Genomic DNA, 21,531 nt, shown 5'->3' with positions numbered 1-21,531 from the left:
AGAGGGGGTCTCAGTTCAATGCCTCATTGAAAAGATTGCATCTCTGATGGTGCTGTGTTCCTTCAGTTCTCTGCATCTCAGCACTGGGTGTGAGCTTAGATTGTTCTCCTGGATAGGGATTTAGGAGAGGTCTGGTGGAGCATCATGGCAGTATTCCACCCTCAAAGCCAAAAATTTAGGGTTCAAGTCTCATTCTAGGACTCAATGGCCAAGGAAGGTGGATTCAAACTTAGCCAAACAAGTTGAGCATATATTCGTAAATCTTTTCAACACTTGGCAATGGTAGGCAGTAACAGCAAATAGGATTCTTGCTCAGCCAGCTAAAAACATCCTTTCTACATTGAGTCATAATGGGATACAGCATGGAAACAGTCCTGTTAGCCCAACTTGCCCATGCTGACCAGGTTTTAGAAACTGAAGTAATCCCATTTGCCTGCATTTAGCGAATATCCCTCTAAACCTTTCCTATCCATTTACCTGTCCGATTTAAAAAAAAATGTTATAATTGTTCCACCACTACCACTTCTGCTGGCAGATTGTTCTATATATGCACCACTCTCTGTGTGAAAAAGTTGCTTCTCCGGTCCCTTTTAAATCTTTCCTTTCTAACTTTAAACTGATACCCTACCTGGGAAATAAACCTTGGCTACTCACCTTATCTCTGCCCCTCATGATTTTATAAACCTCCATAAGGTCAGCCCTCAGCCTACTAACCTCCAAGGATAAATGTCCTAGCCTGTCCAGACTTTCTTTATAACTCAAACCTCAGCAATATCCTTTTAAATCTTTTTTGCTCCTTTTAATAACATCCATCATATGGCAAGGTGACCAGAATTACTCCAAATGTAGCCTTACCAATATCTTGTACAGCTGTAACATGATGTCCCATGTACCCTGAGCTCTGACTGAGGAAGGCAAGCATGCCAAATGCCTTCTTCACCAAGCTGTCTGCCTGTGATGACATTTTCAAGTACTGTGCATCTGCATCCCTAGGTCTCTCTGTTCAACAACACTTCCCCAGGGCTCTGTCACTAAAGTCCTGCTCTGCTTTGTCTTACCTAAATGCAACATCTCACATGTATCTGCATTCTGGCATTCCTCGGTTCCACTGGCCTAACTGATCAAAATTCAGTTGTATGTTTAGATAGATTTACATTCACATCTACGTTGTCAATCCTCTTTAGCATCTTATGTACTTTAATTATATCTCATCTCATTCTTCTAAACTCCAGAGAATATACACCCAAACTGCTCATTTTCTCTTTATAAGACAAAACTATCATCTCTGGACACAATCTAGTGAACCTCCTTTGAACTACCTCCAATACAATTATACAAGGGGACCAAAACTGAAAGAAATTGATGGTTTTGTCATTTGTATCAGTGTCTCCAAACTGCAACGTACATGTAAAGGAGCATGTATCCATTTGGATCAGCTTGGTGTCTAACAACACAAGTTTCGATCCCTGTTCTGGCTGTGGTCATTTGGAACCCGTCTCCTTGATTTTCACAAGGTGTACGTGTCAATTGCGAATCAGACCCTCACGAGGAAGAGAACTGAAAAAAAAAAGCATGAAACTTAGAGCCAAAGGTGTGAGGGCCGCAAACTGAACCACAGCTGCTTTGGGGAAAAAAGTTGGAGCAGATTGAAACCCACTAATCATCAGAGTGAAATTGAATAGAGCAAGCCCAGACTGTTAAAAAGAAACATTCAGCTTTATGGCTGAGTTGACTTGGTCAATTCTGATTCCCACAAATTGCCTTTCCCAAAGAGTAGGGCTGGAGCTATTGCGTCACTAGGCTTGAGTTTCATGAGTGCTGATTGGCTGCTGGCCGGGTCCCGCCCCTCCATTGTGGTGAAAGGTCGCAGGAAGATGGCGGCTCCCAGAGTCAGTGCTGCTGTGCGGTTGGCAATACTCACATTGAAGGTGAGCGGTTTCGAAACCCGGAGATTATAAACGGCAGGGGCGGGCGGGGGACTGAACTGTGGATTCACCCACTGACCGGCTTTATTCCCCGGGGGGGTCACCGGCGATCGGGCGCCGACTTCAATGGGACGAAGCGGGCCCGCATCAGGGCAATGACCTTTGACTATTTGCACCAGTGACAGTCAGCAAAGATGTACTTCCCTTCACTAATTCCGTTTATTTTATAACCTGCCGCTCTGTAAGGTGACACACACTCGTGAAGCTGTATTGACCGAAAGAATACTAGAAATCGGAAACCAAAACAGAAATTGCTGCAAAAACTCAGCAGATCTGGCAGCCTCTGTGAACAGAAAGCAGAGCTAATGTTTGGGGTCCTGCTCAAAACCGAGGAAGGGTCACTGGATCCGAAACGGTAACCCTGCCTTCTCTTAGCAGAGGCTGCCAGACCTGCTGAGTTTTAACAGCAATTTCTGTTTTTGTTTCTGAAGGCTGTGAGTTCCAAGTCTCACTTCAGACACTAGAGGCCAGAATCCAAGTTAACACTCCCAGTAATTTCTGCTTCAGCAGTCCTGCCGGATTGAGAATCCACTTGTATTTGCTGTGATCTGAGAAGTATCTGCAGTCTCTGTGAGATGCCAGCCAAATGGTGCTGGAAGGCTCTGATAGGCAGGTTGTTCAGAGATTAGTGTAACTGCCTCCAACTCCTCAACTTCAACCCTGCAAGTTAGTGACAAAGTCTCTTAATGAGTTCAGTGCCGTCCTGGTTGAACCTTCACTGTTTTGGTCTGTCACAAATAGTGTCTCATGTGAGTTGGCAGACTTGTTTGACCTCGCTAAATATCACACAACACCAGGTTATAGTCCAACGTGTTTATTTGCAAGTACAAGCTTTCAGAACATTGCTCCTTCGTTAGGTACATTTATTTGGGGGAGTTAGTTTTGAGTGATGATCACTTTGATATTGGTTTGGGAGAAAGCACTGTTGTTCTACTGTGTTTCTTCCTACCAGGAATGAGGGATTTATGCACGATCTCGCAAAGGCACTGTTCATGTGACTTTTCTAATACTTCAAGGTGCCTGCTGTAGGTTGTCCAAGTCTCTGAAGCAATTAGGAGCACAAGGATCGCTGCTGCCCAATAAACCATGATCATGGTCTTGAGTTTAAATTGCTGCTCCTTGAATACTTTTTCCTCAGTTATTTGAAGATGGAGCTGGGACATCAGAGGTGATGACCTTCGTTGTCTATATCTGTTTTCATCGAGAGAACGTTTCCAACTTTTTTGGAAAGTAGTGCTTGTTTTGCTGAATCTCTTCATTGATGTTAAACTGGTGGATGTAGGTATAGTTCTGTGGGCACTGGTTGTAGAAAGACCCTAGTTTTGAAATTGTTAAATGACAGGTCATCTGGGAGTGTTGCACAGTCAGAAGTGCCATTTTGGAAACAAAATATTAAACCAAGGCCCTGTATGCTCCCTCTGGTGGACTTAAAAGCTTCCATTATTTCAATGATGCTCTGTTTTATTTGTCCCCGATAATAGCATCACAAAAAATCAGATTATACAGTCATTATTACAAAGCTATTTGTGGTAGCTTGCTGTGTGGAAGTAAGCTGCTCCATTTCCTACGTTACAGCAGTGACTGTACCTCAACCAAGTTTTCAATTGGCTATATAATGTTTTGGGACATCGAGGTCATGAAAGACATTCTACAATTGCAAGTTTGTCTGCCTATGACTCAATGGGTTACTCTCTCACTCCTCAGTCTGAAGATTACGGCTTTCTTTTTGCTATGGAGACCTGAGTACGGCATTCCCTGGGCTGTACTGAGGGAGTGTTGTACTGTTGTAGTTGCCAGAAATCAAATGAGAAGTTCCACCATTGTCCCTTTTCTTCTCTCTCAGGTGGATGTAAATAATATCAAGGACACTATTTCAAAGAAACTTAAGAGTATTTTCATCTAATGTTCAGGGTGACTAGGTGCTGGACTTCATCTAACTCCACGAAAAAGAAAAAAAAATTATCACTTTGCTTTTTGTAGGTATTTGTTTGATGCATTTCTTGCATTCCAATAGTGACTACAGTTCAAATGTTTTATTTGGCTGTGAAGCATTTTGAGATATATTGAGGTTGTGAAAGCAGTATATATGTACATTTTTCTTCAAAAAGGCTTCACGTATTCATGTGGGTTTAAGGCATCTTGATTGTTGTTGGACGTGGATATGTTTTGTCTGATGTGGCATATCTGGAAGATATCTTTTGTCTCTGCAGCTTTTCCAATTATGTACTCAATCTTCAGTGTCCTCAATCTTCTGTTGCACCATATCTTTAAGGTGTTTATTTTTAACAGAACAAAAGTAATTCCTGATAATATAAATCGTGTACAGGACATTGGTTAGGCCACTTTTGGAATACTGTGTGCAATTCTGGTTTCCCTGCTGTAAGAAGGATGTGGTGAAACTTGAAAGGGTTCAGATATGATTTACAAGACTGTTGCCAGGTTTGAGGCTTTGAGTTATGGAGGCCAAATAGAAGTTTATAAAATCATGAGGGGCATGGATAGGGTGGATAGTCAGGGTATTTTCCCCAGGGTGGGGTGTTCAAAATTAAAGGCATAGATTCAAGGTGAGAAGGGAAAGATTTAAAACTGATCTAAGGGGCAACCTTTTCAAGTAGCGGGTGGTGTGTATATGGACCAAGCTGCCAGAGGAAGTGGTGGAGGCTGGTACAATTACAACACTTATAAGGCCTGTGGATGGGTATGTGAATAAGACACATGTTTTAGAGGGATATGGGCCAAATGCTGACAAATGGGACTAGATTAATTCAGGGTATCGGATTGGCATGGATGATTTGGACCAAAGGGTCTGTTTCCATGTTGTACAGCTCTATGACAATGAGTGATTTATTACATGCCTGATTCCAAATTTGTTTGTGAAGTGGAAAATTAATGTTGCTGTTCATGATCAAGATATTCATTTAACAGTTAAGCAGACATTTGTTTTCTAATATCTAACAAATGCAAGTTGATTAAGAGTGGTATTCTTACTTATGGTACTTTTCCTACATGGAAAGTACAATAGCATTGTTGATATTATTTTATGATTGTTTATTGAACCAGGAGAAAGGAACAGTGTCATGATAAAATTTTTACAAAAATAAATATCCTGAAATTCACCTTTATTTTTGCAATAAGTGAGTGTTGATAATGGAGCTGCTTTATACAGTCCTGTAGGTTAGAAATATAGTTTTGTTTCCATGTTTTATTTTCAAAACAATAAAAATAACAACTGGTGGCATGCAGTTCAGATAGTAGTTTATCATAGATGGGATGGAACAAAGCATTTACTATAATCTGAAACTTTCATCTTGATGATCTTAACAAGGCAATTTCAGGGACCCAAGTCTCACATGTTTATTAACAGGTTCCCCTTCTCTGCACATCAATAAAGTTTTAGGTCTGCGTATTGTCTTCTGTTGTCCGTGAGATGTGCACCTTTGTACCTTACCTCTTCAGACTGGTGCAATCTTTGATTGCCAGCATGGTTTGTTTGTAATTGAAATGACTGAATTTTTGAGTATCTCTTTGATTCATGGGCTTAACTGAGTCATAGAGACCAGCATTGTTCTCTGTGCCAATATAATTCAGGCAGTAGAGATGGTTCAGTGAATATCAATGTCCCCAGGAATGGTTCTGGCTCTTAATCATTGTTGTCCAAGTGGACTTCTATCACTGGGTAACTACGACATACCAATGAAAAATCAGGACAGAATTGGGGTTGACTGTGATGCTTTTGATCTCCTGCCCAAATAGCTGATTGATACTCCCTGTTGAGACACGCAATTTAAAATGTTGCACTGTTTGGACCCTGGGTAGTCTATGTCTTTAGGAGGGGAAAGAATTGAGATAAAATGGGGAAAGCCCTGCTACTGATTTGAGTACAGAAAGGGCTTAGTTGCGAAGCAAACTGTTGCATGTTACCTTGAGTCGAAAAGTGTGGCACTTGAGCCTGCTAATGACAAAATGAGTAAACTTGTAAGAGGTAATGGCAGGCTGAAATGCCTAAGACATTTCGAGACTGATTTCATATATGGAGTAAACAATAAACATAATTTGTGGTTGCTATGCTGTATAGTTTTATGGCTACTGCTATGGCCAATATTGGGTGAAGAATCATAGGGCTTTTGTTCATTTTCTTTGATTGCTGTAGTTATAAATACAGTGGAGCTGAAACAAGAAGCTCTTTGACTAGAAAGGGTGGTTTGTTCTGGGAGGTCTTATAATTAAGTTTTTGAGAATGCATCCATCCAGAGTTGGCAAATCTCAGTGTGGGATCGATTACACTTGGCTGGCTGATTGTGGCTGGTAATTTGAGGTTGCTGTACCATTTGTGGGAATTGTTTTATGTTTTGGGTTTTGTATTAGCATGTAAAGTATCTAATGATATTCCAAATTGTTTGTCACTGTGACTTTGTTCACATTATCTAAGATTTCAGTGGTTTGCTTTAATTAATATGTGATGTTATTTTAAAACTCAGAATGATGTGGTATATTTCATTTTTCTGACTTGACATTCAGTGTAGACGTGGGAATTGCTTATATGATGGTCAAAATTGAATCAGCAAAGATATATACTTTGTGCATTAACTCTTATTTTGAATCTGATTTATATGCCTGGAGCTGTTGAACATATTTTTGGTATGAGATCACTGAGGGTAGGGTGGTAGGCTAGCCTAGAATTTAAGCTTTGTTGCATTTGATCCCAAAAGAGGATTTCTTTTTGGGAACTGTTGTCCAGAACAAGATTCTGAAGATCTCGATGACATTTAAAGCTTGAGTTAGGAGGGGAGAAGTGCAGAAGTCACAGAATGTGTTCATTTTTGCTTGTCTTATTAACAGATTAATTTAACTGAATGAGATCAGTAGGCATTTCTCCCCATGGCTAATTATGGATATCTCCAATGTGTTTTTTGAATGTATTGTAATTTTATTGCTACTTCTAGTGCTTCCTATCACCATTTGAAAGTAAATATAAAAGTAGCTTTTGTCTTTAAGCTTCTGCTGTGTGTTTGCGGGTGGTAATGTGTGCAATTTCAAAGAGAATTAGAAAGTGCAGAATAAAACTATTAACCCCAGTAAGCCAAATAAAGCAAATGGGATAACTATTAGATTCCTGGCTACGTGCATTCCTGATGGAGCATAACTTGCAGTTTGCAGGAAGCAAAGATAACAAGTGAACATAGAACTGCATGCCCCAGAACTGCAACTGCTCCTGGCAGTGTAGTGGGCTTTATTACTCATAGATATGGTTGACAGTTGTACTGGACGAGTGCCGCTGTTTTGGAGGTGCTGAGTTGCATGATCTCAAAGCAGCCTAAAGCACCTCATAGCTTATTGGCTGCTTTTAATGTTACCGTTGTATATGTGAAATGTGGCAGCCAAGTTGTGCCAACATGCTGTAACCATGAAATAAATTACCAGATCAATCTGTTTTTCCATGTTAGTTGAGAGATAAATTTTGGCTGTGGTATCAGGGATATCTCCTTGCTCTTCTTTGAATTGTGTTGTGGGAACTTTTTTTATGTGTTTGCCTGAGAGGCAGACAGGGTCTTAATTTCAGAACATAAGCTGTGGGAGTGGGAGGCCATAAATCCCCTTGAGTTTACTTGGTTATTCAGCAAGACTCTGGATGAACCAGTAGACCAACTCCTCTTTCATGCTCTATTCAGCTGCTCAAAATTTTATTGATCTCTATCTTGAATACACACAAGAATTGAGCATCCAAGTCTCTGTGAAGTAGACAATACTGAAGATTCACAACCATTTGAGTTTTGAAATTGCTCATCTGCTCATTCCTGAGCAGTCAATCCTGAATCCTGAGAATAGGTCTCTTAATTTTACCTAACATGGATATAAAAGATACAGTATAGAAACACATCATTCAGTACGAGAATCAGTGTGCATTTATGCTCTACTTGAATTTCGTACTTTAATCTGGTTTCTCCATAAGTGCATTTACACTATTTTCCTTTAGTGCACCCTGTGGGAGCAAGGACCACATTTTAACTGCTTACTGGGTCAAATATTTTTCTTTGATTTTCTTCACTAATCTTTTGATGATTCTCTTCTATTAATAGTCCCCAATTTGCTTTTTTCCACAAGTGCAAACACACACTGTCTTCATCCATTATATCAAAACCTTTCAAAAACTTAGACATCTCTATTAGGTCACTTGTAGCCTCCTTTCTTCTTGAAAAGAGACCCAGATTGTTAATCCTTTCCTATTACCTATAACCTTACAGTTTAGGTGTCATCTTTGTAACATCTTTTGAGTGATTCTATATCCTTGTAATATGGTGACCAGCACTGTACTGTTCCCCAGGTGTAGTCTTAATAAGGTTCAATAGAAGTTTAGCAAAGCAGCCCCGCCTACCAACTTTTTCCCTTCAGAAATAACCTGAGAGCTTGGTTTATTTTACTAATGATCTTATTAAACAGTTTTGCCACTTTGTGCCGTTCCTGTGTCCACCTCTTTGTGAAATCACCTATTCACATGATTCTCACTGTATACCTTTTTGCCCCTTGTGACTCCAGTGTTCACTTATCTGCAGTTATCGTGGAGTAAACATGCACTAGGTATGCACCTTCTACTGTGCACACACAGTTGGTCCTTTCTGCCATTTACAAAAATAGGTTACAGTGACGTTCTCCAAAAATACACACTTCCAGTGAACAACAAGACTTAATGTTTTTGTTCCTTAGATCCCCATGCTGCTCCACTCCATTTCAAAGTTGTATATGACCATTTTTAACAGCAAAATATCAAACTTAGCTATGACAAAATTAATTTGACAGCTAGGGAACATCTGCTTATTCTGCCAAATCTTCTAAGAAACTTATATGTTTTATTGCAATCGCCTCTTATATTTGTAGACATTAGAGAATCTATTCCCATTCTACTTGTGGGATAATCCTGTCATCCCAGCCCAGGAATTAGTTTTGTGAACTTTTATTGCATCCCTTCTAACTCAAGGATATCCTTTATCACAGAAGGAGATTAAATCTCTGTGCAATACTCCAGATATGTTCTCACCAAAGATTTTGTGTAATTATCTAGTTTTTGAACCGTATGTTGTAGTTTTGATGCCCGGAGTCACGTTTGCATTCACATTTGCAAAAGATTCAGAGCATAGTGAGAGAAACAAAACAGGATGAATGTAAAATTTACTCCAGCACTGAACATGTGGTAATACGTTACCGTTAGCTCAGAGTCCAAGTTGCTATGGCAGCATGAACATACTGTGGTCCGGAGCTATGGATAAGGATGGTAAAGGCTTCAATATTCATTTCATCACATGACCTACCAGGAATTTCTCCCATTCCTTCCTCCTATCATTTCCATGCATTGTAAGGATTTGCAGATTAAACTGAATCTATTAGGCTTTGCAATCCTTGGCCGTCAAGTTCTGGGTTTGGACTTGAACCTAGAGCTTCTGACTCAGTTGCACAGACACTGCTTAGAGTGTTACAAGATCTCTTACAATTAACTTGTAGTTGGTTGAAATTCACCAACTATTTAGAACCACATGAAATTAAATAGGACAGGAGAGGGGACATGGGCAAAGGAGCTAAGGATAGCACGGAGTGCAGAGGATTGAGGTGACTGCGTGTCAGCCATTTCAGATATCAGAAGGATACAACTTCTAGGGTGACCCAGGTGCAGATTTTTTGATATTTAATGAGTTAGATGGAGAAAAACGATTTCCTATGGTTAACGAGTTCAGAACAAAGAGATATGGCCATAAAAGTAGAGAGAGGGCATTCAGGAGTGAAGTCTGGAAACATTTTTCACACAGAGTCATGGATATCTGCAACTCTCCATCACTGCTACCCATTACCCCCTGTCAATAAAAAAAGCTGTTGATGCTGAAAGTGGGATGATGGGTAAGGGTGTCAATTGAAAATTTCAAAGCAAAGTAGGATGACCCTGGAAGTGAATAGTAATAAAATGGTAGATGAAATGAACAGGTCTTCACCAGGTCTTCAAGTAACATTGCAGTACTGGTAGTACATCAGGAAATGGAATTGAAGGAAGAACTCAGGAAAATCAAAATCACCAATGAGGTAACAAATGCCCAGGTCCTGATGGACTTCATCTTGGGTCTTAAAAGAATTAGTTGATGCTAAAACCTCCTTGGTTTGAAGTCGGTCCTATTAGATTGAACAATAGTGAATGAAACTTCTTTATTCAAAAGGGGAGAGAAAGCAGGAATTGGCAGTTAGCTTATCATCTGTCATAGAGAAATATTAAAAGCTATCATTAAAGATGTTAAAGCAAGGCACTTGGATAAAGTTAAGATCATCAGGCAAAGTCAGGTTTGCTTTGTGAAGTGGAAACACATTTGACCAATCTGTTGGACTTCTTTGAGGAGGTAATGTGGTGTGGGTAAAGGGAACACCAATAGATGCACTGTACATAGGTTTCCAAAAAAGTTGTTGGAGAAAATAAAAGCTCATGATGCAGAGTGTAGCATTTTTGCACGATTAGGAAATTAGCTTGCACTGCTTCTTCATAATACCAGGGATCTGGGTTCACTTCAGCCTTGGATAACTGTCAGTTTGGCATTTCCACGTTCTCCCTATGTCTCTGTGGGTTTCTGTTGGGTGCTCCAGTTTCCTCCCCCAATTCAAAGATGTGCAGGTGAGGTGGATTGGTCATGTTAATTTTGCCATTGTGTCCAGAGATGTGGAGACTAAATGGATTAGCCGTGGTAAACATGGGGTTACAGGGATAGGATAGGAGACTGACTTTAGGTGGGATACTTTTCAGACAGTCAGTGTGGACTCGATGGGCTGATTGGCCTCTTTCTGCTCTGTAAGAATTCTATTATTCCTTGATTAGGAAGCAGAGAGTGGGCCGAAATGGGTCTTTTTAAGGTTGGCAAGATATAGAGAGTGTATTCCTGGGATCAGTGTTAGATCCTCAACCGTTTACAATTTACATGTGACTGTATGAGTGGATGGAAGTATGGTTGCCAAATTTGCTGATGAGACAAATGTAAGTAGAGAAGTAAGTTGTGAAGAGGATGTAAGGAAGCTGTAGGTTAAGCAAGTCGGCAAAGATGTGACAAATGGAATATAATGTGGAAAATGTGAAATTGTTTATTTTATCAAAGAATAAAAAATAAGCACATGATCAAAGTGGTAAAATGTTTCAGAGCTCCGAGATGCAGAGGGTTTCAAGTGTATGAATCACACAAGACTAGTATGCAGGTACAGCAAGTAATTAAGAAAACTAACTAACAAAATGGTGTCACTCATGACAAAGGAAATTGAAAACTAAACTAAGTATGTTTTGTTTCATTTTAGGACTTTGACAAGAGCTCATCTGAAGTATTATTCACAGTATTGGTCACCTTATCAAAGGAAGCATTTAGATGATTTGGAGGTTAACTGGACTTAGAACGGGGAAATGTTGCCTTATGATTAAAGGTTAGAAGATGAGGCTTGTATCTGCTGGAGTTTAGAACAGCAAGAGACAATTTCATTGAAACATATAAGATCCTGAGGAGCCTTGATAGGATGTGTGTAGAGAGGGTGTCTCCTTATATGGCATTATCTAGGGGTCATTGTTTAAAAAGGACAAGCTAAATTTTTTTCTCTGAGGCTTGTAAATCTTTGGAACTCTCTTCCTGAAAAGGTATTGGAAGGAGAATCCTTGAATATTTTTAAGGCAGATATAGATGAAATCCTGATGAGCAAAAGGGTGGAAGGTTATTAGGAGTAGGTGGTAATGTGGTTGTGAGGCTACAAACAGATTAGCTGTGATCTCAATGAATGGCTGAGCAGGCTTGAGGTGTTGAAAATGTTCGCTAGATTTTTAGATAATGGTATTGATGGAGTTAAGTACAAATTAGTCAAGATTTATTGTGAAGGGCCAAGGTGCTGAATAGCCTTCTCCTGTTCCTGATGAAGGGCTTTTGCCCGAAACGTCGATTTTGCCTGTCCTCGGATGCTGCCTGAATTGCTGTGCTCTTCCAGCACCACTGATCCAGAATTCTCCTGTTCCTATGTCCCATAATTTATTCTGATTCCCGAAACCATACTATCATGTTGTTTTCTCCTTTAACACACTCCATAAAATGTCTCCCTTCATTGTCATGTGCTGTTTCATCTTCCCTGTGAAGCATCTTGGGATACTTTGCTACATTAAAGACTGTATGTAAATGCAAGTTGTTGCTGTTGAATATGACAGTGAATGTTACCCAGATTTCAATGTTTCAGTGTTCTAATCAAGTGTTTTTTTGTTTGTTCGTCTAGCATGCATCATCCCACTCCAGGTGCAGTTTTGCTGTCTCTCGTGTGTTGTACTCCACTGTTTCGGATCTAAATGAACCAGTAAGTTCTGCTTGGTAGCGATCTTAAAGGTTTGATGGGATCAATGTAGAAAAAATGTTTCCACTTCGGAGAGATCAGCACTGGGCAAGAATGTACATGTATTTGGAAAGGCAAGGACTGATTAGGGATAGTCAACATGACTTTGTGCGTGGGAAATCGTGTCTGACAAACTAGATTGAGTTTTTTTTTGAAGAAGTAACAAAGAGGATTAATGAGGGCAGAGCGGTAGATGTGATCTATATGGACTTCAGTAAGGCATTCAATAAGGTTCTCCATGGGAGACTGGTTAGCAAGGTAAAATCTCGGAGGCTGAGCGGTGACCTTATAGAGGTTTATAAAATCATGAATGGCATGGATAGGATAAATAGACAGAGTCTTTTCCATGGTGTGGGGGAGTCCAGAACTAGAAGGCATAGGTTTAGGGTGAGAGGGGAATGATATAAAAGAGACCTAAGGGGCAACCTTTTCATGCAGAGGATGGTACATCTATGGAATGAGCTGTCAGAGGAAGTGGTAGAGACTGGTACAATTGCAACATTTAAAAGGCACCTGGATGGGTATATGATTGGGAAGGGTTTGGAGGGATATGGACCAAATGCTGGCACGTGGGACTAGATTGGCTTGGGATATCTGGTCAGCATGGACAAGTTGGATCGAAGGGTCTGTTTCCATGCTGTACATCTCTATGACTCTTAAGTATGTAGGGATTATTTCATGAGGAAGTGTTGTGTAGATTGGGCCTGTACTCATTAGAATCTTGAAGAATGAGAGGTGACCATATTTAAACCTGTCAGATTCTTGGAGGGCTTGCAGATATGGAAAGGTTGTTTCACCTTGTGGATGAATCTCGGACCAGAGGGCATAATCTCAGAATAAAGGATTGCACACTTAAGACAGCGATGTGAAGGAATTTCTTCTCTGAGGGTTATGAATCTGTGGGATTCTTTACCACAAAGGGCTGTTATTGCTGGGTCATTCAGTATATTCAAGGCTGAGATAGATAGATTTTTACTCAGTAAAGGGAGTCAAAGGTTATGGGGAAAAGGCAGGAAAGTGGATTATCAGATCAGCCATGATCAAATTGAATGGCACAACAGACTGTATAGGTTTGATGGTCTATTTCTGCTCCTATGTTTTATTAACACTAAGGACCATGAATATAACGTAGTCATTAATAAATCCAAATATTGGGATTTTTGTTGTCACATGTTTCTGAAAATGATTTGGCTCTCATTACAAATTCATTATTTGAATTTACAGCTACCAGATTAAGGAGGGGAGGGTGCATGGCAAATTGAGCAAGAATAGAGAGAGTTGGTAGAGAACATAGGTTCGCAGAGTAAAAAGGTACAGTTGCAGTTTCGCTGCGAGAAGTGATCTATTTTGGTAAGGGTTGGTGTTGGAGGTGTAGAGAGCCAGATAAGTGTGCAGATGGATCCATAAAGGTAGGGAATTCAGATATAAGAGGTAATTTGAAGGAAAACTCGAATTATGAAAATTAGCATAGGGCCAGATTTGTTCAGTGTTAGCTTGTTCATAGGGAGATTATACTTTGCCCAAGCACCTTAAGCTCCCCACCCCTGCCCGAAAAAGGGGGAACCAGATGGATTCATGCCATTTAATCTATCTAGTGGTTAGGAAAAGGCTTAATAAAACCCTGAGCAGTGTCTCCTCTGATCAGTTACACAAGGGAAGTCAGAGCCCATGGGTTATGGCCAAGAAGGGATGGGAGAATATTAGACGAAGTGGTGAATTTTCCTATATTCAATATTAAGGTTAATTTTATAGCAGTGAATGAACCCGATTTGTTCATCATTAAACTACTTTCTTTTTGATGTTTGTCTTTCCCCTCAGACATTTGACAAAATCCTTGTTGCAAACAGAGGAGAAATTGCCTGCCGGGTAAGCTGTTTTCTGTGTACTTTAGTTCAATTAAGTCTGAGGAATGCATGTGTTTAAAGAGGGTCTCTTTTCGAGTGATAGAACTCCACAGGATGGAAGGACTCCATTTGGCTCAATTTGCCTGTGAAATAATTGTCCAGTAGTCCCATTCCATTGCTCTTTCCCCATAATCTGTAACTATCCACTTTTCAAATGCATATTCTCGTTTTGAAAATTGTCTGAAACTGCTTCCACCACCCTTTCAGGCACATTATGTCAGATTATAATTCACTGTGTCAAAACCAATTTCACTCATCTCCCTCTCAGAGGAACCTGTTTGCTCCCTAAAAAAAGAAAGAAAATAAATGTTTATTTTCTGAAAAATAATGACGTTTTGTTGGTAACAGAATGTAAAGTATCTCTCCTTATTAAGTTGTTGTGTCAATATTAGGGAATGTTCTTGAGTAACACTATGGTCAACAGTGGGAAATATGACTTCCAAATTTGCTCAAGAACAAGTTTGAAGTGACATGGCCATGGGAGTAAGTATAGTCACTACTTTGAGAATGCATGTTTCATCCAGGAGGTAGCCGATTTCCCAGGGGCAGGCTGGAGGGCTGGTTTAATGTTGTATGGAAATGACTGGGACCTGGCGATGAAGACCAGCAATATTTGACACAGTATAACACGGATGCAGCTTGAGACAATTCAAATTGGCAATTAAATTAACATTTTTGAAAAAAAGTCAATGGAATTTAAATTACAGATAAAACTTCCACCAGAAAGGGAGATATTTCAGCAGAGCATATTTAATTGCATTTACATGTTAAGATCTTTTTTTTTAAGGTGGAGTAAATTGTTCTTTTTTTCCTTAGTTTAACTCTAAGAAGTACACGTTTGCCTTATTCAGAACGTGGTCTGCTGAGAACATTAGGAAGCACTTGGAAATCGTACAGCCAGGATTTTTCACCTATTAGTTTTACTGCACAGAAGGTCACGGCATAATACCATTCTAGTTTCTAATATGTGCTCCTGGTTGTTATGGAAAAAAAATGAAGATGTGATTAAAGGATTAGCCTTGCACTTCAGCCACATTATATTAATTCTTAGTTAATTCTTGTTGCAACTTGGAAATGTTCATGCGGATTTTTCAGAATTTTGGCAGAGTAGTGGTTAAAATAAAAACAGTTAAAATACTCAGGGTTCTGAATGTTCTTCTGTTTTATTGTGTAGTTATATACACACTGTGAATTTGAGTTAAACTGAATTGGATGACATCCTGAACAGAACAGATAATAAGAAAAAGAATATCAAAGATCACTAGTGATAAAACTGAAAGAGAAGAGGCAATAAAGAATTATTTGAGGGAACTGCATGAAAATTGTTCTAACATGTGACTCGTGGTTAACCTTAACACTTTGTGCACCGTGGCGATTTGTTGTATCGCTTGCTGGTTTGGGAAACAAATATTTGTTAACCTTTATGGCTGGGTATCCAATTTTGTTTTATCAAACTGTTTAGCTGCCTTGAAACAATCTTTATTTGACCTCATGATTGCTATAATTGCATGCTTCTTTTAATTCTAAGGCCAGCAACCTTTTGATTTTAAAATTCTCAACCTTGTTTTCAAATCCTTCCACAGTCTTGGAGAAGGGCTAATGCCCGAAACGTCGATTCTCCTGTTCCCTAGATGCTGCCTGACCTGCTGCGCTTTTCCAGCAACACATTTCCATCTCTTATCTCCAGCATCTGCAGACCTCACTTTCTCCTTCCACAGTCTTAGCCTACCCATCTCCATAACCACCTCTAACTCTACAACCCTACGAGATTTCTGTGCTCCTGTAATTCTGTCATCTTGAAGATTCACAGTTATCATTGCTTTCCCATAGAAATCTGTGCATTCCGTAGCCTGGATCCTGAATTCTGAAATTTACTCCTTAAAATCCATTGCTGCTTTCTATCTTTTTGCTTCTTTCTTGTTTGAAAGGACGTGGAGGGTCATTAGCAAATTGATGTTTGAAGGCCATCCCTACTTACACTTGAAATTATGGGTTAGAGAGTCATAGGGTCATAGAGCTTTTACAATATGGCGAAAGGCCATTTGGCTCATAGGTCTGTGCTGGTTACCAAGCATTTATCTATGCCAATCCCATATTCCAGCACTTGGCCTGGAGCTTTGTGATCTACGGTCTTTCAAGCGCTCATCTAATGCTTCTTAAATTTCTTGAGCGTTCCTGCCTCTAAAATCCTTTTAGGCAGTGAATTCCAGATACCCACCACACACTAGGTGAAAAACCTTTTTCCCCCAAATCCTCCTTCAACCTTCTGCTGCTTACCTTAAAATTGTGCCCCCTAGTCTTGACCCCTTGACTAAAGGGACACATTTCTTCCTATCTATGTTAGCCCTCTCCCTCATAACTTTGAGCACGTCTACCTTTTCTTTGCCTTCTCTGCTGCAAGGAAAACAACCCCAGCTAATGTAGTATCTCTTCATAGCTGAATCACTCCAGTCCAGGCAATAGCCTGGTGAATCTTCTCTGCACTCTCTCTGTGCAATCACATCCTTCCTATGGTGACCGGAACTGCATGTAATATTCCAGCTGTGGCCTATCTAACATTATATACAGCTCCATCATAGTTTCCTTGCTGGTGTGTTCAGTGCACTGACTAATACAGGTACATATCCCATATGCTGCCTTAACATCCTTAACCACCTTTCCTGCTGCCTTCAAGCATTTATGGACATGTACACTGAGTTCTCTCTGCTCTATACTTCTTAGTATCTTACCATTCAACATGTACACCCTTTGTCTATTAGTCCTCCAAAAATGTATCACCTCACATTTTTCAGCATTAGAATCCATTTACTTCTGTTCAGCCCATCAAACCAGCCTGTCTTTATTGTCCTGTCATGTAAGGCTTCTCTGTCACAGTACTTACTGCTATTAATGTATGTGTAGTCTGTGAACTCACTGATCGTGCCTTCTACATTTATGTCCAGATCACTAATGCACATGACAAACAGCAAGGCACCCAGCATCAAATACTGTGGTACACCATTAGACACAAGCTTCCAGTCACACATACGCCCTTCTATCATCACCCTCTGCTTCCTACTACTAAGCCAATTTTGGATCCCATTTGCCAAATTGCCTTGGATCCCATGGGCTGTTAGGTTTTTAACCAGTCTACCAATTGAAACCTTGTTAATAGTCTTACTGAAGTCCATATAGACCACATCAACTGTGCTGCCACATTGTTGTCATTTGTAAGCAGAGAAACTAAAGAAATCAATGAAGTAGCTGGGTTTTACAGCAATTGATAACTGTCATGGTTATGATTACTAGTTTTATATTTCAAATTGAATCAATTGGATTTAAATTCCACCACTGCTGTAGTGAGATTCGAGACCATGACCCAGTGCATTAACTTTGGCCCCTGGATTCCTAGTTCATTAGATTAGATTCCCTACAGTGTGGAAACAGGCCCCATTTGGCCCAACAGGTCCACACCGACCCTCCGAAGAGTAACCCATCCAGACCCATATCCGTGTGACTAATGCACCTAGCACTATGAGCAATTTAGCATGGCCAATTCAACTGACCTGCACATCTTTGTGACTGTGGGAGAAAAATGGAGCACCCAGAGGAAACCCACGCAGACACTGGGAGAATGTGCAAACTCCACAAAGTCACCCGAGATGGGAATTGAACCCGGCTCCCTGGTGCTGTAAGGCAGCAGTGTTAGCCACTGTGCCGCCCCATATACCTGTTGCTTCTTTTAGTGCTCTCATTTCTGGGTTATGACTTTTTTAGATTAGATTAGATTCCCTCCAGTGTGGAAACAGGCCCTTTGGCCCAACAAGTCCAAGTAAGTTTTAAAAATTTCCTTCCTCCATATTTTTATTGCAGCTCAGTTAGAAAGTTGCATCTCCTGACCCTTACCACAGTTTGTTCAGGTCATCAGGGGTTGTGTGGAGTGGCCTGTGTTGATGTAACCTCATATTTTATACGTTTGACTGTGCCTGCTTGGCAGTTCTCTTTCCTCATTTTCAATGTCTCCTTTAAACCTCCCCCTTTGACGGTATCCTAACATTTTCTTTTGCTGCATGGTGTCAACTTTTGTTTTCTCATGCTTCCGTGAAGAAACTTGCAATATTTTTACTATTTTCATAGTGCATTATGAATGCATATTCATTATTTCAATGTTGTTCAAAAAACATTCATGTATGTTTTCCTCGAACATCTCATTCAATATCCATTAAAGAAAAATCAACAGTATTGGCCTTAACTGCAAGCAATCTTTATCTTGCACAGGCAACACTGTTTTTGGGAGGCTTGGGCTGGTTTTCCAATGCTTCAGGTTTGTGTTCTTTAGATGATGCTGGAGTTGCACTCTTTCCTGTGCCCTGGAGTATGCGTAACATGAGCTCAGTACTTTGCAAGTGTCTCATCTTTGCTGCAAAGTTGTCTGATGTATCAGTTTTGGCTGTTTTATTTGCTTTTTGTTCTTTTTGTCCTGGATGTCAAGCAGTAACCTGCCTTGATTGCTTGTTACCTAACCCTTCAACATGTTGCACTTCACGCCACAACTGGTGTCCAGCTTGAGGGTGGTGTGGCTCCTCTGGATGATGGGGGTTGTGTTGTTGGCCACCTCCAGGACTTCAGTGGTCAAGATGCTAGAGTGCAGGAGTCAGATCAACTAAAACTCCAGTAGTCACACTGTTGGCATAATTTCTCCTTCAAAGGAACATGGCTGCTGAGGAATGATGGTCCTTCCTGGCATCTCAGTGACATGACCTTGGCTTCAGCATTATCTCCGTTCTTTCTTCTGACAACCTTTCTTCAAAATCACTTGCATGTGTGAGCAATAACCTCGCCAAAAGATAAGTTGGAATGGAGAGAAAAAGAGAGAGGTCTTTGTCCTTGAGCAATACCTTGATAGATGGCTAATGTTGCTGAAACTTTAATGTTTGAATTTAAACTGCATAGTACATTTTGAAAATTAATTTCTTGAATTACTCATTTAAGTCTATAAACTACAATAAAATCCACAGCTAAAAACCCCTATGTTTATCATTGAATTTTAATTTATCAGGTTGTATCGTCATACAGTATGGGAACAGACCCTTTGGTCCAACCAGTCCATGCTGATCATAATCCCAAGCTAAACTAGTCCCGTCTGCTTTCACCTAGTCCGTATCCCTCCAAACATTTCTTATTCATGTATTTATCCAAATGTTGTAAGTGTACCCCAATTCACCACTCCTATTGAAATTCATTCCACACACAAACCACACTCTGTGTAAAACAAATTGTCCCTCATGTATTTTGTAAATCTTTCTCCTGTCACCTTGAAAATATGCTCTCTAGACTTGAAATTCCCCACCCCAGAGAAAAGGCACCTACCATTCACCTTTTCTATGCCCCTCATGATTTTATAAACCTCTCTAAGGTCATCTGTCAATTTCCTGTGCTCCAGTGAAAAAAGTCCCAGCTTATTTTGCCTCTCCTTGCAACTCAAGCACTCTATTCCAAGCAATATCCTGGTTAGTCTTTTCTAAACTCTCTCCAGCTTAATAACAACCTTCATATAACAGGGTGACCAGAACTAGATACAGTACTCCACAAGAGGCTTCACCTACATCCTCTACAACCTCAACATAACATCCTAACTCCTATATTCAATGGTCTGAGCAATGAAAGCCAGCATGCTAAATGCCGTCTTAACGACCACATCTATGAGTGATACAAACTTCAAAGACTTGTGTAACTGAATCCTAGATCCCTCTGTTCTTCAACACTGTCTAAGGCCATACTTTTAATTATTGAAGTCTTGTCTTTGCTTGTTTTATCAAAATGCAATACCAGTATGAAGGAATTTCATTTCGATTCATTGTTAAACAAAGTTATTTTTCACTGAGGTTTTGCAATCTGGGAATATACTGGCCAAAAAGGAGATTCATTAGTATCTTTCAAAAGGAAACTTGTTAAGTACTTAAAATGGACTTTAGAAATTTGCAGATCTGGCACAGCCACTATCGTTTGAATGGCTTTCTTCTATCCTGTGAGAGTTTTGGAAAGCTTAAATGAGATTTTGTCTTTTAAATGCTTTCTTTCCCCCTCTGTTCCAACATAATTTACTCATATCAATACAGAGAGTGTAGAAATTAGGAGCAATCAATGTGGAGATTAATTCTGCCTCCTTGCTTCTCTGACAGTGAGCATCAGTGGCCTGGTAACGATGTGAGAAGTGTGGCATTGTTTCTGTTATCTGATTAGAGAATGCTATCCAAATAATGAATATTGTCATCCTGTTGTTTCGGAGGTGAGAGAGACTATCAAGTATAGAGTCATAGAGATGTACAACATGGATACAGACCCTTTGGTCCAACCCATCCATGCCGACAAGATATCCCAACCCAATCTAGTCCCACCTGCCAGCACCCGGCCCATATCCCTCGAAACCCTTCCTATTCATATACCCATCCAAATGCCTTTTAAATGTTGCAATTGTACCAGCCTCTACCACTTCCTCTGACAGCTCAATCCATACATGTACCACCCTCTGCGTGAAAAGGTTGCCCTTTAGGTCTCTTTTATATCTTTCCCCACTCATCCTAAATCTATGCCTTCTAGTTCTGGACTCCCCGATCCTAGGGAAAAGACTTTGCCTATTTATCTTATCTGTGCCCCTCATGATTTTGTAAACCTCTATAAGGTCACCCATCAATCTCCGAAGTTCCAGAAAAAAACCGCACCAGCCTGTTCAGTCTCTCCGTATGGCTCAAATCCTCCAACCCTGGTAACACACTTGTAAATCTTTTCTGAACCCTTCCAAGTTTCACAACATCTTTCCGATAGGAAGCAGACCAGAATTGCACGCAATATTCCAACAGTGGCCTAACCAATGTCCTGTACAGCCGCAACATGACCTCCCAATTCCTGTACTCAATACTCTGACCAATAAAGGAAAACATACCAAACGCCACCTTCGCTATCCTGTCTACCTGCGACTCCACTTTCAAGGAGCTATTAACCTGCACTCCAAGGTTTCTTCGTTCAGCAACACTCCCTCGGACCTTACCATGAAGTGTGTGAGCCCTGCTAAGATTAGCTTTCCCAAAATGCAGCACCTCGCATTTATCTGAATTAAACTCCATCTGCCACTTCTCAGCCCATTGGCCCATCTGGTCAAGATCCTGTTGTAATCTGAGGTTACCCTCTTCGCTGTCCACTACACCTCCAATTTTGGTGTCATCTGCAAACTTACTAACTGTACCTCTTATGCTCACATCCAAATTATTTATGTAAATGGCAAAAAATAG

At 40.2% G+C, this 21,531-nt stretch overlaps 1 protein-coding gene across 2 annotated transcripts in view; it reads left to right on the top strand.

Moving 5' to 3' along the window:
* The first annotated feature begins 1,827 nt into the window (after positions 1 to 1,827).
* The window catches only part of pcca (propionyl-CoA carboxylase subunit alpha), a 374,463-nt gene continuing 354,759 nt past the window's right edge, over positions 1,828 to 21,531 (top strand). For both annotated transcript variants that reach the window (XM_043691289.1, XM_043691290.1), the window contains exons 1-3: positions 1,828 to 1,928; positions 12,246 to 12,323; positions 14,178 to 14,225. In XM_043691289.1, coding sequence (XP_043547224.1) covers positions 1,875 to 1,928; positions 12,246 to 12,323; positions 14,178 to 14,225 — 180 coding nt within the window. In that variant the 5' untranslated portion in view covers positions 1,828 to 1,874. The remainder of the gene's footprint in view (positions 1,929 to 12,245; positions 12,324 to 14,177; positions 14,226 to 21,531) is intronic.

Source organism: Chiloscyllium plagiosum, chromosome 6 (assembly GCF_004010195.1).
Source record: "Chiloscyllium plagiosum isolate BGI_BamShark_2017 chromosome 6, ASM401019v2, whole genome shotgun sequence".
NCBI classification, from domain to species: Eukaryota; Metazoa; Chordata; class Chondrichthyes; order Orectolobiformes; family Hemiscylliidae; genus Chiloscyllium; species Chiloscyllium plagiosum.
This window is presented reverse-complemented; position numbering and strand designations above follow the sequence as displayed.